Consider the following 18,604-nt stretch of genomic DNA (forward strand, 5'->3'; position numbering starts at 1 on the left):
AGAAAGAAAGAGAGAGAAAGAAAGAAAGAAAGGAAGGAAGGAAGAGAGAAAGAAAGAGAGAGAAAGAGAGAGAGAAAGAGAGAGGGAGAGAGAGAGAGTAACATTATATCTGAAAAAGGTCATGAGAGCTCACATAGTATACTTTAGTTTAGATAATGAGTTCATTTCGTCTCTTCTTGGTTTAATGTGATTGTCTTTTTGGTCCCTAGATTAGATCTGATAGAGATAAAAATCTTTCACTGCGATACAGTGTGACTGGACCAGGAGCTGACCAACCTCCAACTGGTATCTTCATAATCAACCCCATCTCGGGTCAGCTGTCAGTGACAAAGCCTTTGGATCGGGAACAAATAGCACGTTTTCATGTAAGATATTTGGTGATTGGTAATTGTAGATAGCCTGCTTCACTTTTGTATTGAATGATGCATTTTCATTTTCACTTTTTTTTCTGCCAAATTTGATTTTCAAAGTTGTAATACTTGGTTACAGTTGTAACTATTTAATTTCACACTGGAGGCAGTGTTGAGAATGAGGAGATAAGAGTACTGTGCTTGGAGTTAGGAACCTGGACTTAAATGCCACTTCTGACATAAGAACTTCTAATATCTCTCTTGAATTTATTTCAGCTTTAAGGCAGGGGCTAGAACTGGTTTTAGAATGAAGAGAAACCAAGTTCTATTGTTCATTTCTTGGGTGACCTTAGATAAGTAATTTGATATCTTTTGGATCTCTCCCATTTCCAGATTTATGAATTTATTAAGTTGTTGACAGATTGTAATTTGCCTTAGTGGAAAGAATTCTACAATTGAGGTTTCCCTGTCTTTATGAAATCCTAAATGTTTGGTCTTTATGTATATTGAACTGAACATGTACTTGGTTTAAATGGCAAAATACGTATATGGTTTTGAGCAAAAGAAACACTGGAGACATTAAATATTTTTGTGGCCCATAGAAACATTTTCTCCCTAAATTCTTATTCCTGGTTACATGTTTCCTTGTATAAAATATTTGATAACCTTTTGAAAAATGTAGAACTCTAAATTTAGTGTTATCTTTACTGAATTTGCTGTATTAATACAATAAAAAGTTTATGGGAAAAAGTTTTTTCTTTTATTTTTGCAATAGATTCAGAATATTTTCATAGCATAGTATAGGAATCTGTTTACTAAGGTTGTTTTTGTTTGTTTTAAGTTTGGTGAAATTGTTTTGTTTTCTGGTTGTTCTTGCAGTTGAGGGCACATGCAGTGGATATAAATGGAAATCAAGTAGAGAATCCCATAGACATTGTCATCAATGTCATTGATATGAATGATAATAGACCAGAATTCTTGCACCAGGTTTGGAATGGAACAGTTCCTGAAGGATCAAAACCAGGTATCTGAAGATTTTTAGTTTTAGATTTCATCAAGAAATGCTGCTTGATTGAGAGCATTTTAAGGGTCGAAGATGTCTAATTTTATTTTCTTCTATTCTTATTGGTTTGGGCACAAATAAAGGTAATGGGGAGGGTGTATTATATGTATTAGAAAATAAATGAAAAACGATGATTTTAGTAGTCCACAATGATTTTTCCCTTCTCTGAATTGTGATAGCATCATTCATCATTCCTTTAATATGATTCCTATAGCATCAGCAAGTTACAAGAACCCCTAGAGATTAATAGTAACTCGCTCAAGGTGATCTTCCACCATAACTTTTAAAAAAATATATCACACCATAAAGATGCCTAGATCGTATATTATGCATTTGCTTTCTTGCTTTCATGGTTGTTTATTTAACAAGAGGCTGTTATTAAGAGCCCTTCAGGTATCACTTTTGAAACATCCAGAATATTTGATAATGAACCAGCCACTAAATACACTGATAAGCTTCTTTGTGCAACATTTGAATAAGATTTCCGATGTCTTGTGTTTGTTATTTAATAGAGTCCTTCCTTGACCAACTGGATCTTTGACTGTTCTAGCTTAGCGGGTAGCAGAATGATGATAACATATTTTAAAAAATGCGCCTTAAGATTTACAAAGTAATAGTACAGTAAATGGAATGTTGGGACTGGAATCAGGACTTGAGTTCAAATGCAGCCTAAGACACTTCCAGCGAGATGACCCTGTTTTGCAAGCTCCTTAGCATTTGCTCCAGTTTCATCAAGTAAAATGAGGTTAAAAAAAAATTATCTACCTCACAGGGTTATGAAGATCAAGTGAGATAATATTTGAAAAGTCCTTGTCTTACACATAATAGATACTTAATAAATGCTTATTCCTTTCCCACTTAACATGTGTATCAAAATTTGATTGAATAATGGAATTATTTTATCAATTAAATAAAGTTTAAGTTAACTGGTCTCTTCTCTCTTAATTTACTCCTTTTTAAATCAATTCCATTTCTAACTGGTTATGACTGACTTGAAAGTGCTAATAAGAAAAAATATAGGTACATGAATGAGCTACCAATACTTATGGAGTATTGGGGAACATTTTTATTGGTTCTTTCTTTCAACAACTATTTATCCTTTTAGCCTTACTTTAAAAGAACTGACTCTTGATTCTTAAATTGAAATCTATTCTATGCATTGTTGACTGGGTAATCTGTTTCTGAGTAACGACAATGATCTACTTTTTACTAATTAGAATATAATACACTAGCAAAAGATTTTTAAATGACATGGTTTAACTACTGAAAAATTTTAAAAATCCATAAGAAATAACTGGAACTTAAATAAAACTGTTCTTTTTCTTTTCAAATGAACTAATTTAATGAGATTTTTTAAAAATCTAGCTTTAAATTAAACCCTTCTAAAACTGTTGTAAACAAGAAACAGTTACTTACAATTTACTTATATATGTTCATATTTTAGGATGTTGAGTCTGGTTTAAAAATCTGAATTACCCTCTTTTAAAAATTTGTATTGTTTTTATATTTGTATTGTTTGTTATTTTATATTGTCTCTATTGTTTTATATTTGTTTTGTTATTTTATTTCCGTAGATATAGACTATCCTGCTAGATCTTGCACATTTGTTGTTTATATTGTAGATTTTTAAAATAGCTTTCTGACCTTGGGGCAAGTCATTGACCTCTTAGAATTTTTTCCCTTATTTGTAAAATGTGTATAAAATTTATACAAAAGAATGTAAGAAAGCTATAGGTAATTTAAAAGCACTATATAAATGTGAGTTGTTATTAGTAGCAGCCATAATAATGTATTTTACAAAATTGAGAATGTATATTTGGTTCCTTTATCCCTTTAATTTTGGGAGAAAGAATAAATCTGATTGTTCCCAATAGCTAAATCATCAATTTATTTCATTCGATATATAACCAAAACAAACTGAATGTGCTCCCTTATGCACCAGACAATATATGTGAATGACTGAAATACTTGGGAGGGAAAAGCCCAATGTGTCTCCCCCAAACATGAACAAATGTTGCAAAAAAAATTCAAATAATGTCTGTAGCAGTTTATTTTCATAGACATAGGAACATTGATATTTTTTGGTTTTCGTATATATGTATATGCTTTGAACAGATTTCCTTTTGATAATAGAACACGTATCAGATGTAAGCTAGAATGCTGAATTTAGAGTAAAAGGATTCTTTGTCCATAACCACACATCAATCACTTAAACTTCCTGAGGCTCAATTTCCTCAAATGGAAAGTGAAATGGTTGGTCTAAATCAGTGGTATTAAACTCAGATTGAAATGAGGCCCCCTAAGCCCTACTTGTGCAGTTAGGTAGCACAGTGGATAGTACTAGGTCCAGTTCAGGAAGAATCTTCTCCATGAGTTTAAATTTGGCCTCAGATACTTCCTAGATGTGTGACCTCAAGCAAGTCACTTCACCCTGTTTGCCTCTGTTTCCTCATTTGTAAAATGACTAGGAGAGGAAATGGCAAAACACTTTGGTATCTTTGCCAAGAACACCTGAAATGGAGTCACAAAGGATCAGATGTAAATGAAAACAAGTAAACAAAACTCAAAACTGCTAAACCCTACAGAGGGATCACTGTGGACTCATATTAATTAAAAAACCCACACATTGACAATTATCTATGTTCTCTTATGTTCTTATTTATTTTGTTAAATACTTCCCAATTTCATTTGAATTTAGTTTGGAGATGAACTCAGTTTGACACCTTTGATCTAAACCAGTGATTCCCAAAGTGGGCACCACCGCCCCCTGGTGGGTGCTGCATTAATCCAGGGGAGTGGTGATGGTCACAAGTGCATTTATCTTTCCTATTAATTGCTATTAAAATTTAAAAAATTAATTTCCAGGGGGCTAAGTAATCTTTTTTTCTGGAAAGGTGGTGGTAGGTCAAAAAAGTTTGGGAACCACTAGTCTAGATGACCTCTTCCAATTCCAAATCTCTTAAAATACATAATAAATCTAACCTATTTTTTAAGATTTCTTAAGGAAAAGTAAATGTATATAAAAGCTTTTAAGAATGTTGCTTTCTTATAAAGCAGCTTCTCAAGAAGGACCTAAATATAACCATATTTTTAAACAGATGTAAAATTTTTCCATCTGTGCCCCCAGAAGAGAGTTTAAAAAGTTTATTAACTAAGAGAAAAAATTAAGATTTATTAGATTAAGTAAATTGGGGTCCATAATGAAATGGCCATAAATTTTCTGCAATCCTGGTTAACTGGCATAAACTATTTCTGTGACATTTGTTCTGCCTTTAGGAACTTATGTGATGACAGTGACTGCAATTGATGCTGATGATCCAAATGCCCTAAATGGAATGCTGAGGTACAGAATTCTGTCCCAGGCCCCAGTGTCCCCTTCATCCAACATGTTTACAATCAACAATGAAACTGGAGATATTATCACAGTGGCAGCTGGACTGGACAGAGAAGTAAGCTGATGTAAACCTATTTTATTCTAAAAGGTTTCTCCTGTTCATTTCATTTCTTTTTTTTCGCAGGATCTAAAATACCATTTTATCTAAGTATTTCACCCTTTTGTTGATGACATTCTTTCTATTCCTTTCCAAGGTTAAAATATTTAAATGAATCAAACTGTCAACCTATAATTTTATATTTACATGTATATCTTATGACAATATCTATTAAAATCTTTCTCTGCATCACATTTTAGTGTGACATATTTGGCTTTTTTGGTAGGAAGTACTTTGGTGAATAAAAGTAAAAATGATAGTAAAATTAAAATAGCAAAAAATTAAGGACCATTTTTAGCATTTTAATTTTTAAGATTAATTTTAAAGTCATTTCTGGATTTTGTGACAGTATTCAGTACTAGAGTATTTAACATCTGATTAATTTTAGAGAATAATAACTGGAGTATTAAAATTTGCTTCATGACTCTAATTAATAGATTGGGAAACTACCTTTTTTGATCATTCCACTTAGTAGTCTTCTCCCTTCCCATAATGCAAGTTGTAGATGGATATATATTGTCACATTTAGCAAAGGAGAGGCCTATTTTTCAGCTTGGTTGGATGTTTTCATCTCGTCCTAGATCATTTTTTGCAACTTCCTACCATTGCTTAAATTCAAAAGCATTAAAATGTTATAGCGAAAATTCCCTTGCATCAAAGTATATGTATTTTTATTAATTAAAATGTTTTATATGTATATATATACATACATATACATGTATATATAAAAATACATGAATATGTCTATCTACCTATCTATATATAAGCAGTTTATGGATAAGCATATGTGAACCCTTAATTCTAGCCAGTAAAATCTCGTTACCCTGCCAAAAAAGCATACAAACAAAACCCCAGATCTTTTCTGTCTCTGATAGTTGGTTTGTACTGTTCTCTCTATATAAAATGGCCTTCTGCTTTTTCACTTCCCGATCTTTCCCCTTTTTTTCAAGGTCCAATTGTAGTCACAGTGCTTCTATCCCACTTTTCTTCTGACATTGAGGTCCCCAAATGGATCTCTTGCTTTTATGGATTTTAATGTTTATTATCTGTGTTAAATACTTTTTTATTTAAGGAATTATAGAAGTTGAATGCAATTAGCTTTCTTGTCTTTTTTACCCAACTACTCCCTCCCTCGAGGATAAGGCCATGTTTTATTCGTAATTTAGAATTCTCCTTTCACATATTAAAAGATCTTGTACAATCTTAAGGTTGTAGTAGGTTCATGGTAAATATTTGTCAAAATAAATGACTAGCATTTCAACCAGTAAAATACAAATAAATATAATAAAATCTATATTAAGTATAATTTAACATAGTTGATGATTCAGAAAATACTTTAGGATTACAGAGATTTATGAATATACTAATCAGTATCCTAATAAATTATCAAAATGTTAATAAATAAAAGTTATTATAGAAAATCAGCTTTTCAGATAGAATGTATGACACGAAGTATCCTTAAAGTAAACATTGAAAGATAGTAATAAATATAATTGGTAAGAATATCAAGAATTTGGGTTTCCTGGATTTTTTTTGATTGACATAATAGCTTTGATTTGAACTGGATTAGATAAAGTTTTACTATTGCCATTAATTATATATATACACTAAAATGAGTGCTGTAGACATTAATACAGTAATAGGAACCCATGAGAATTATAGTGTTCACTGCTAAACTAAGAGGCACATTTAGTGTAAGATATATGTCTATTAAATTGTACCTATTAACATCAAAGTGCTGAAGATTCCTATTTGAAAAATGTCTTTGTGTTAGAAATTGTTGAAATGCATTTAGATTTTGTAATACTCCTTGCAGTTCGGTTATTTCAGATCAATATGATATTTCACCTCTCCTTTTATGAGAAATACAATGTTTAAATGTTTATAAACACAGGCTAAATGACACTTTAAAAATCAGATTCTTAGGTATTTTCTCTCCAGTGCCAGCTAATAGGGTTAGTCATCTATCTCATCTTATAAATCTTAATGTATTTCTGTTCTTTATAGATATCTCTGGTTCTGATATGCAGATGTAGGATTCTAGCTTCCTTTAATCACCAGATAATACTATGATGAAACAGAATTTTAATGTTGGAAGGGACCCTTGGGAGTCATGTGATCTAATGATGTCAATTTACAGATGAGGGAACTGAGGCCCAGCGAATTACATTAATATAATCAAGGCTACACAGTTAATTATGTAGCCATAATTGATCCCAAATCTCTTCTAATTACAAGTTCAGTGATCTTTATTTTACGTCTTATTGCCTCATCACTGGTCAGTTCTTAAACTAAGAGCATGTTGGAAAGTAGGAGGAAGGATTAAAGGGAGTCAAATTACTTAGTGGGAAGAATAGAAGGCTGCAGTGAGACTTTTATCACAGGGTATTTAGTAACAAGTCATTGCCAAAAACAGAAGGGAGGTGAGATGGAAAAACTAAGGTTCTGTAGCTTGGGTAGGTATGTGAAAAATTTCTTGAAAGAAATGTTATGCTAAGGAACATTATGAATTCTTCTCTAATATTTTGATAATAAAATAAAATTCTCACCCATATTTAGTCATTTATGGTGATCCTTATTAAAGACAGGCAGACAGATAAGTTGGTTGACTTAGGACTTTTTTCAAATCTAATGGAGATTCTTTGATTTTTTTTAAAAGAAATTAGTTTCTCCTCTCTCTCAAAAACAATTTCAGAGTCACGTTTCCAGGTCATATCATTCTAACAGATCTCTTAATGTTTGGAGTATTTTCAATAACTTTATCCCTTATTCTCTAAGGGAAAGTATGTGCTTTTGCTTCTCTAGACCTGATATCAAAAGACTAGATGTGATGTTAGGGAAGAACTTTTCTTGTGCCTCTGAGTACTCTATAGATGTTGTCATCTAGAACTAAGTTTCTGAACAGCCATGTGGCTTTATTTTAACTCTTGGTGATAAAAAGATATCAGTCAAGCATTTATTTTCGTTATACTTAGAGGAATGATAACTTTTCAAAACCTATTGCCATCTCCCTAAATCATGTAATTCACTCAGAATTCTTAGTTTAGAATATACCATTCAAAGAATAGGGGACAGAACTCTTGAATTAGAGCACATTGTGTAAAGCATCTAGAAAAATTGGAGATTATTTTATTTACTTAAGAAAGTGATGGAGAAAATGTTAATAAGGCAAATTAAATTTAAAGTTGTATTGTGCAAACTTTTTTTGATATCCAGTTGTTAAACATTTATTAACACATCCCTGCAGCAAACTATAATAATGTTTGAGGTTGTATTCTTTTGTAAAGAAAGTGTCCTTTTATAGCTTACTAAAACTAAAGTGTCTGGATTTGAAACAATGTAAAATTCAAAGTGGTTATACGGCTGACACTGACCTTTGTTCTTACTTTTTAAAAAAGGTAATATTTTGTGATTTTTAAAAAAATCCATTCTCTTCAAAGATTTCTTTATGAAATGAATAGCAGCACACTATATCAACATCTAGCAAGAAGTTTCAATTTTTTAATGTTCTTTTTTTAAAACACTTCATATATTTTCATTTTTTTCTGAGAATTCTCTTCTGTTGCTGCAAATAACAGCTAACAAAAGTGACATTTCAAAGTCATAACAAATGCTTATCTTCATGGTTTTCAGCTGGGAGGCTGAACTGAATTCCCTGCAATAATCTTTCACTAACCATGAGAGCACTAAGCTGAAACGGCACTCTGGATTGGAAAAGGAAGCCGTTGAGAAATGTTTTAACCTACGTAAGCATTATAGTGAGATGTTATGGGTTAAGAAAAATGAAGGTGGCTCAGCCAGATGTATTCCTGTCTTACTTTCATTAACAAAATGGGTATTTCCTTTCCTTAAAAAAATTGAAATAACACAGACTGACATTTGGGTGGGCAGATGATTTACGGATCTAGTCTTTGAATTTTGAATTATCCTCTTTTTTTCCCCTGTCCCCAATGACATCTAAAACCATTCTGCATTTGGGTCTCTTCTGAGAAAGTTATGAGTATGTCATGAGAATGGGACTCAGTTTGGTAAATGCATGAAGAAATAGAGTGCTGAAATTTGCAGTTTGCTTGTATACTTAATGGAAAGGGGAGTTATATTGTTTGAAATGCTTGGATATTATGAAAATGATGAAATTTATTATAATTTTCCCTTTGCTGGTTTCACTCCAGGGAATTCAGATGTTTCAGCTATACTTTTAGAAATACACTTATGAGAATTTTATAACTGGATGGGTAAACTTATGGATCTTTGAGGCCAACCCCTTTCTTTTTACAGAGGCCAAATTCCTATGACTACCAAGTGATTGAGCTGAAACTAGGTCCCTGATTGTTCTGATTTGAAATCTGCTACATCTCATATCACAGCATCCATAATATTCCCTCTTCCTAACTGGAAGCTTTGGCAGGTATACCAAAGGCCTAAAAGAGGTCTTCAGGTTTTCCCCCTGTTATCTTGAGGTTCAACTCATTTCTTATTTTTAAATTTATTCTAAGTTCTGAAAACTTCAGACTCTCTTTAAATCATGATTATTTGCGTGAAAAATCATCCCTAGTCAAATAAACTCTACTCATTTACTAGCGACTATGAATAATTTCTCTGTGATGGCACAGATTATATTGAGAAAGATGAGCTACTAATTTGATCTTGAAAGTTTATGTAACATCCTTGAAGCTTTAAATCATACTAATAAAGAACAATTGTCCATTCTAGATTCCTCTATGTACTATCTATACTTGCTTTTTTTCTTCTTTACTTTATGCCTTTGGGATTATCTTCATTAGTGTTGTCATCTACATCTGAGCCTTGAAACTGGTAGACTAGGAAATGAAATAAAAATAAATTGATTTTGTTGATCGCTCCTGGTTTTGGTAAATTGCAGGTAGAGGGAAACCTTAGGAAAGCAAAGATAAAATGAAGTTCAGGATTACCTGTAGTCTTCACACAGGTACATGATGCTTTCCTCATATGTGCTATGCATCGAGAAATGGAGAGATATTTATAATAATACAAACACTGCTTGAGGCATTTCAAGTGTTGTTAACAAGAATGAATAAGACCATAAACTCACTGTGTAAGAACATATATTCACTGTATAGAACACCTATAATTATCTTGAGGAACTGGTTTATCTAACTTGTTTTGGCATCCTTGTGTGTTTTTAGAAAGTACAACAGTATACATTAATAATCCAAGCTACTGACATGGAAGGAAATCCTACATATGGTCTTTCAAACACAGCTACGGCTGTCATCACAGTCACAGATGTCAATGACAACCCTCCAGAGTTCACTGCTATGACTGTAAGTACAGTTTCACATTCAAAGAAGTTTATGGTTGGGAAACTATTAGAAAGAAACTTTTTTTGTTGTTGTTATTGTAAAAGGATTCACTCTATTTCTTATTCTCTAGAAGTTATAAGTTTAAAAAAAAAGGGAGAGCAGGAGAAAAGGTAGGGAAATGGAAGGAAGGAAAAAAAGGGAAAGGATAGGAAATGGAAGGGATTCGAGTTCCCCCCAGCCCTGGTAGGGAAATTAACCCGAGCCTTTTAGAAATAAGCTATGGAGCAGAACGAAATCCAGCTAGCCTCCAAGGATATTTAGCTGGGTTTATTTAGGGATTAGGAAAAAGCTAGAAGTTAGACCTCTGGAGAAAAAGGCGCCTAAACCTGCGCCTCCTCTCTTCTTTTATACTTTCTCAAACACCTCCCACAAAGGAAGTGGGATAAGTCCGAGGAAGCTGAGGTAGAGAGTCCTGGGAGATGTAGTCTCCCAGGGTTTTAGAACATTCCAAAACACATAATCCCCCTGTGATCCTTTGGGGAGACAATCTCCCCAAAGGAACACAACAAATACAAATAAATTTACAATCACAATAAAATAAAGAGTATATGCATCAATACAAGAGGAAAATGGCAACAATTTTTTCAACAAAAGAAAATAAAATATGTGAAGCTTTTTTACAAAAATATCAGGGGGCAGGCCCCTTTCTTTCACAACAAAATATATATTCATAAAGAACAAATGCATTTTAACAAAAAAATGACTTTTTTTAACAAGATAAATGAATTTTAATCCCCCTCTCAAAGCTCAGTTTTTTTCCCATCCAATTTTTCTCTCAGGATCTCCTGGAGTAGCATGCGGTCTCCACAGGCATCTCCACCTGGATTCCAGGAGCCAGCAAAACCCTTATACTAAAATAACTTAAAAAGTCTTTCATATGAAATAAAAACACTCCTATCTATAAATAATTGTCTAAATCATCAGGTTTCTTATAGGTTTCAGGTAGACCAGTTAGTAATATGTTCAGGTACAAGCTCAGAAATGGTGACATCATATTTTGTCCCCTTTAAATAAAGCAAAGCTTATGTTTCAGGTGAAATTAACTCTCTGACTTTCATTAGACCCCATAGTTTTTCAAGTCCTAATTGAGAATTATTTCTCCATTGTCCACATTTTAATATCATTATCAACAGTGAAATCAAAAGTCAGGCTGCCTCCTTTACCAGCCAAGCTCCCCTGTATTTAACACTCTATTGGACCATTCTCTTTGAAGTTAAATAGTTATATATTCATAAGACCATCACTGATTTTTAATGTAAGCTTAAATAAAAGTCAATTAGGAAAGTAAATTGACCAATTAAAATGTCATCTTGTCTTTGGAAGTCAAGTATTAATTATTTATTTTTATTATATGCACTATGGATCCCCTCTATTAGTGTAGATTATCAGAAATTGATTGTCCTGTAAAATTTTGGTGATACTATAAGTGTTGCCCTTCATTTATCTAGGTCATTAATTTGTGTCTGGAAATTGTTTCTTTTTGTAGTTCTATGGTGAAGTCCCTGAAAACAGGGTAGATGTCATAGTTGCAAATCTAACTGTGACAGATAAAGATCAACCACATACATCTGCTTGGAATGCGGTATATAAGATCACTGGAGGAGATTCTACGGGACGCTTTACAATTCAGACTGATCCAAACAGTAATGATGGTTTAGTAACAGTTGCAAAAGTGAGTACTAATCCATTTATTATTATTTTTTATAATTGTTAATTATTATTAATAGTTGTATTGTGTGAATAAAGGCTAAAGAGTAAAATGATTTAATTTTGTGAATTTACCCTAAAGAATTTGTCACTTTTCTTGAATCTCAAAGGAAAAAAAAAAGATATATATATATATATATATATGTGTGTGTGTGTGTGTGTGTGTGCACATATGTGTGTTCACACACACAAAACAAGTTTATCATGTGATGGAATCACATTCTGCTTACATTTAGCTTTTGTAAATTCTATTATATGAAAGAAAGAGAAAAATAACAGTTGAAGTTTTGATCCCTGTGATTCCAAGACCTCATTTTGTATTTTTCAAATCCAGTTCATGTCTAATTCACTGATTGTTCCCTTATTCCTACTCATTCCATCCCCCCACCCCAACCTCCCATTCTCGAGCCTCCTAACCATTTCACTGTATTCTCTGAAATGCCTACTTCATAGGACATAATATAGGTCACAATTAAACCTTTAACTTTATTACTCCTTCTACCTTCCATCTTCTTGTACCCGGCGCCCTCCTGATGACAGCTTCCTCTTCTACCCCTTCCAGGATTGTCTACCCTTTAATTTATGCCTCCAGCTAACTGGTCATGATGAGGGATTTGGAATGCTCCTTGCTCCCAACGTTCTCCATTTGTCACCGTCATTCCATAGCCTCTATTCCTTTAAGGCTCTTTGATCCATATTGATCACTCAATCAGGATTCTTGTAGCCCCTATCTATAGTCTTTTAAGACTTTTTCTCTTTCCTTCTCAGTAAGTCTGTGCTTGGCTCATTGCTTTTCTCCTATTTCCCATTTCTGCCCTCATTTTAGTAGATTTCCGATACATATTGATACTTCCTCAGACATCTTAACTTCTCTGTTCCTCAAGTTATTCCTTTCCCACGACCTCCTTTTCCACCTCACCACAACTACACAGACTCTTTATTTTGGCATCACTCAAGTTCCAAGTTCCACGTTCAAGTTCCTGAACTCTAAAATTCATTTGCCCCATTAGAAACTGTTATATCATTCCACCTCTTCCTACCTTGCAGCTCCACTCTTGTTCTTTATCTTCACTGATCATCAGTTCCCTCTATATTTTAGTTGTTTCCCAAGTCATCACCCCAGCTTTCACCACACTCTCTTCTCGTCCTCATCTTGAACCCTTGTTGACCCAGTTCAATTCTACACCCCAGTTGCTTGCCCCTTTTTCCTACTGGAGATCTTATCCTGTCAAACATCAACATTGAATTGCTCCTACAAACCACTGCTTTCCTTCCTCATTCTGTGAAATTAAGTTGGGAAAAACCTCAAAACCATGCTGAACAGGTCATCTACACATTATTCTACATAATCTTACCTAGGCCCACATTGCAGCAAAGCAGTATTTTCACACCTCTAACATTTATTCACTCAACCCAGTCTCCAAATTGGTTTTTCTAAGATTTTATACCCCATTTTAAACCTCCTACAACCCTTACCACCATCATCACCAAGAATGTTGCTTCATATTTGAAAAAATTGAATTAGCAAAGAACACCTTCTTCTCTCTCTTTTCATCTCACATCACTCATATGTTTTCTGCCACTCCTCCTTCACCCCCTGTTTTCTGTTTTTCCCTGTTTTGCATGAAGGATTTGCCCTTCTTCTTGCCAAGGCAAACCCTTCTTTATTCACCAGTGATTCTATGACATTTCTTGCCGCTTAAAACCTTTATTACCCTTACTTCTACTCATTTCTATTCATTCACATGTTGGATGCTCCTCTAGTGCCTACAAATCTGTCGATGTCTCCTCTGTCCCTCAGTCCTCCTAGCTGTGATCCTATATTAGTGATCAAAAAGCATCAGAGGGGCAGGTATGTCCTCAGGTGCATGCGGAGAGGGGAAGGGGAGCACCCTGGCCCTGCACCTCTCTGGCTTTCTAGTAACAAACTCTGGTGAGCTCTGTGCTGGGGCAATGGCGCATGTGCCCACAGGTAGGGCTCTGAGTGCCATAGATTTGCCACCATGGTCCTATATCACTCCTCTTGTGTGGCTAAACTCTTGGAGAAATCTGTCTACAAGAGATGCTTTGACTTCTATTTTATCACCCTTTTTTAACTCTCTTAGTTTGGCTCAGTTTTATCACTCTAGTGAAATTCCTTCCTCTAAAATTTCTTATAATCTCTTAACTCTCAAGTCTGGTAGCTTATTCCTCGGGCCTCCTCCTCCTTGACCTTTTGATGCTGTCAGTTATTCTCTTCTTAATACACTCCTCTAGGTTTTCATGACACTGTGCCCTATCATTCAAGACATTTCATCTTCTAATTATTAGTAATTTTACTGACTATTCCCTGTACCTAGAATGCTCCCCCTCCTCCTGACTGCCCTAAATTCCATTGGGTCTCAGCTAAAGTCCCACCTTCTGCAAAAATTCTTTCTTGGACTTCCTTAATCTTTAATGCCTTCCCCCTCTGAGATTATTTCTATTTCATCAACTGTATGTCTATTAGTTTGTCTGTCCATCTATCTGTCTGTCTCTCCACCTGTCCATCTCATCCATCCATCCATCTATCCATCCATCCATCCATCCACATCTAATTGTGTATCATGTGCATAGCAGTTTTCATGTTGTCTCCCCTTTTAGACTGTGAGCTTCTTGAGGAGAGGGCTTGGCTTTTATTTTTCATTGTATCTAGTGTTTAGTACGGTTTCAAGCATGGACTTGAAAATTAATAGATACTATTTGACTCAACTAATTGGCTGGTGTTGGTTGGGTACTGTTCCACTTAATGTGTATTTCTCTTGTAAGACCATTTCCCTCTATTCACTAATTTTACTGCAGACTAGTTTTGCCCAATTTTGTGTGCATCCATCAGAGCCAACCTGTCTGTGTAGTGAAAAATAAAATTTATATTCACTTGTTTTCAGATCTACCATTTTAGCTCCATCGTCTTTCTAATAAAGACTGCCTTCATTTAAAGAGAGCCTTAACCCCACTTAGCTAAAATGGTTTGCAGATCATTATTTTTTGTGAGTGATTTAAGGAATTTTTGAAAGCATATGATTTCCTTTTGGTAACCTAATCTTCCTAAATAATGTGAGTAGGTTTATTATTTGATACCAGTTATACTTGGTACATTTTAACATTTCATGATTCTAAATAAATATATTATTTTAATAAAGTTGGAATTTTTATAATTTTATCATAAAAAAGCCAGAGGATATTGTAGAATTGAAATGGATTGGTTAGGGACAGCTAGGTGGCTTAGTGGATAGAGAGCATATGGGAAGTCCTGATGCACTTCCTGCATATGGGAAGTCCTGAGTTCAAATATGGCCTCATGTCCTTCCTAACTGTGTGACCCTGATAAGCCACTTAAGCCTATTTGCCTAACTTTTAACACTCTTCTGCCTCAGAACCAATTCTTAGTCTCGATTCTAAGACAGAAAATAAGGGTTTCAAAAAGGGATAAATAAGTAAAAAAATAAATAGATTGGGTGGAATGACAGGTAGCCACCCTTTGGAGAAAGATTTGGATATAATTTTGCAGTTTTAAAATTTTCTTCTAAAGCCTTCAAAAGAATAATTCTTAGGGGCAGCTGGGTAGCTCAGTGGATTGAGAGTCAGGCCTAGAGATGGGAGGTCCTAGGTTCAAATCAGGCCTCAGACACTTCCCAGCTGTGTGACCCTGGGCAAGTCACTTGACCCCCATTGCCTGCCTACCCTTACCAATCTTCCACCAAGGAACTAATACACAGAAGTTAAGGGTTTAAAAAAATATAAAAAAAAGAATAATTCTTAGAGTCCTTAATTGCTAACCAATTTAGTACTAAAGAGAAAGGAGGGCAGCTCTTTAACTAATGATAAATACATAAATCTATAATTTAGAAGACTTTTAAAGTTCAGTTCCTTCTCTCCTGCCTTCCTGTTGAGAATATCCTCTCCCCACTCCTTTATTCACTGTGCCCAGATAGTAACTATATTCAAAAGCATGTACTGCATTATAAAAGTGCCAAAGATCTAATTTTTTTTTCTATAAAAAATTCTTAACACTCAAAACATGAAATATTCATGATCTTACTTTTTACCTTTTTTCGGTTGAGTGAAATAATTAACTGTTAGATGTTGCCTGTGGGCCATATGATTGTGGAGTTAGAGGAGGGTCATTTGCCCTTAGTCACTAACTCATGTTGCAGTAGTTGGCCATTTGGATTCCTTGTATTATCATTCTTTGATTATTTTTAGACTGTAAATTATCTAGGTTAGGTTATCCAGGCTTCTTTTCATTATTCCATCTCATTGCTCATTTGCAACTTCAATAGAAGATAGTCAAGGGAAATAAAAAGAGGTGAAACTTGAATCATTCCATTTGACTACTTGTTATCAACTTGTTTAATAGCCAACTTCACAAATTTGATTGAAAGGCTAAAATTAGGGTTTAAGATTATCTGTGGATTTGATTTCTCTAGATTCTCATTTTCTTCCATGACTACAGATTAAACTGAATAGCATTCATCTTACAAAACACTTTTACTTATTTTCTTCTTTAGAGAAGTCACATGATGAAAGGTTATTAGACTTGAAGTCAAAGGTCTGAATTTGACCTTTGACTTCACTGTCAAAAATATGATCATAAGTAAAAATGTGCCCTTTGTAGTAGTCTCAGCCTCACAAGAGCTCTTATAAGGATCAAATGAGATATATAAAGGGAAAGGGAATATGTTAAACACTGTACTAATTCCATTTTATAATTATTATCTCATTAGATCTTCACAATAACCCTGTGAGGGAGGGTTTTTTTAAAGTGGAGGAAACTGAGGCAAACAGGATCATTGACTTGCGCAGGATTAGAGAGTTATTAATTGTCTGAATCTGGATTTGAACTCAGATCTTCCAAACCCAGTGCTCTATCCACTCCATCACCTAGTGATCTGCTATATAAAGTATTCTGCCTATATAACGTTCTTTGTACCTCTAAAATGGTAATAAATGTACATGCAGTTGCTTTTTAAATTTATCATTTTTGTGCTAATCATATTTGTAAAATTGTACCCACTAATACTTGGAACATTTAGGAGTTATAAATGAGGTAGATGTCGAGGATTTTTTTTTTCCCAAAGAGAAAACTGCCTCAGAAATTGATCTTTGTATCTTTTGTTGTTTGAGGTATCGTCAGTAAATACCATATTTACTGAAGATAAAATAATTATGCCCTCATGTTTTATTGATGAGTATGATACAGAAATGAATTGCTGAATTAAAATATTTGTCCTCCATGCATATGCTAACTAATGGTGCTTTCCTTTCTCTTTTGCCAGCCAATTGACTTTGAGGCAAATAGGATGTTTGTACTTACTGTAGCTGCAGAAAACCAAGTGCCGTTAGCCAAGGGCATTCAGCACCCTCCACAGTCAACAGCCACCGTGTCTGTTACAGTGATTGATGTAAATGAGAATCCTTATTTTAACCCAAACCCCAAGCTTGTGCGCCATGAGGAAGGACTCCGTGCTGGTACCATGTTAACAACCTTCACGGCTCAGGATCCAGATCGATACATGCAACAAAATATTAGGTACAGGTTTAGCTTAGAGCTTGTTTTGTTTTTAATTACTCCATATTTATTTTATTTGAGTTTTCTTTCCTTCCTTATATTGAAAAACTTACTACATAAAGGTATTTTAAATAGTAACACATTTTTAGTAGGAAAGACATGAAATAAGAGCTGTGTGTTCTCATTTGTGCTGACTCTGGGGCTGGGGCTAGGGATGTGTGGGAAGCCCCAATTTTCTTGTAGCTCAAAAGCTCTCAGCTCTTTGGGATTGTTCATAGCAGCCAATTCAGTCTCTGCTACACAATTACATATTATCATCATTTCCCCCCTTTTTCTTTCTTTCTTTTTTTTTAATGGGCTCAAATAACCTATTCTAGAGTTTAATACCAAATAATACTAATAGGGAAGTTTGTGGCAGGAACTGGTATCTGAGGAGCAATGGAAACTGAGGAAGTTTCATACCAATGAGAAGTAAAAAAAAAAAAACCCAGCCCATTCTGTCAAAACCAGGACATAAGAACTAAATTTTTTGAAGTGTTTGGGGAAATGGTTATTGAACTCAGAATGCGTATCACAAAAGAGGTCCAGCTGCAACAGATTCTTAATTATCTATCTTAATGAGAAGACACTGAGGTTGGTTAAGATAGAGTAGCCTTGTTGAATAAGATTCATAGATAGTCTAAAAAAAGTTTTTGGAAATCTCACAACCACCTTTTAGCAAATACCCATAGTTGCCAGCTTCTTCCCAGACTAATCTTCACCAGATATTACTGTCAAGTGGTGTGGATGACCATTTCATTTTTTCCTTTACTTCTGCTGCTCTGTTTTTAAGTGATGGTAGTAATTAATAGCTAAGTATATATATATATATGTATATATATATGCATATATATGCATATATATGCATATCAATATGTGTGTGAATTAGTCCATGTTATATGTAAAGTCTTTTTTAAAAAACCCATTACTTTCTGTTTTAGAATTAAAACTATGTTTTAGTTACAGGGCAGAATCTTTATGAGGGCTAGGCAGTTGGGAATGATGAGGTTGGATTTGAATTTAGAACGTCTCATCTCTAGGCCTAGCTGTCTACTGAGCCACCTAGTTGCCCCTCTGAAATC

At 34.2% G+C, this 18,604-nt stretch overlaps 1 protein-coding gene across 1 annotated transcript in view; it reads left to right on the top strand.

Moving 5' to 3' along the window:
• The window catches only part of CDH2 (cadherin 2), a 268,670-nt gene that overhangs the window by 198,945 nt on the left and 51,121 nt on the right, over nt 1-18,604 (top strand). Inside the window, exons 5-10 of the mRNA XM_044666453.1 lie at nt 210-365; nt 1,230-1,374; nt 4,690-4,862; nt 10,070-10,207; nt 11,733-11,918; nt 17,251-17,504. Coding sequence (XP_044522388.1) covers nt 210-365; nt 1,230-1,374; nt 4,690-4,862; nt 10,070-10,207; nt 11,733-11,918; nt 17,251-17,504 — 1,052 coding nt within the window. The remainder of the gene's footprint in view (nt 1-209; nt 366-1,229; nt 1,375-4,689; nt 4,863-10,069; nt 10,208-11,732; nt 11,919-17,250; nt 17,505-18,604) is intronic.

This window comes from Gracilinanus agilis, chromosome 1 (assembly GCF_016433145.1).
Source record: "Gracilinanus agilis isolate LMUSP501 chromosome 1, AgileGrace, whole genome shotgun sequence".
NCBI lineage: Eukaryota > Metazoa > Chordata > Mammalia > Didelphimorphia > Didelphidae > Gracilinanus > Gracilinanus agilis.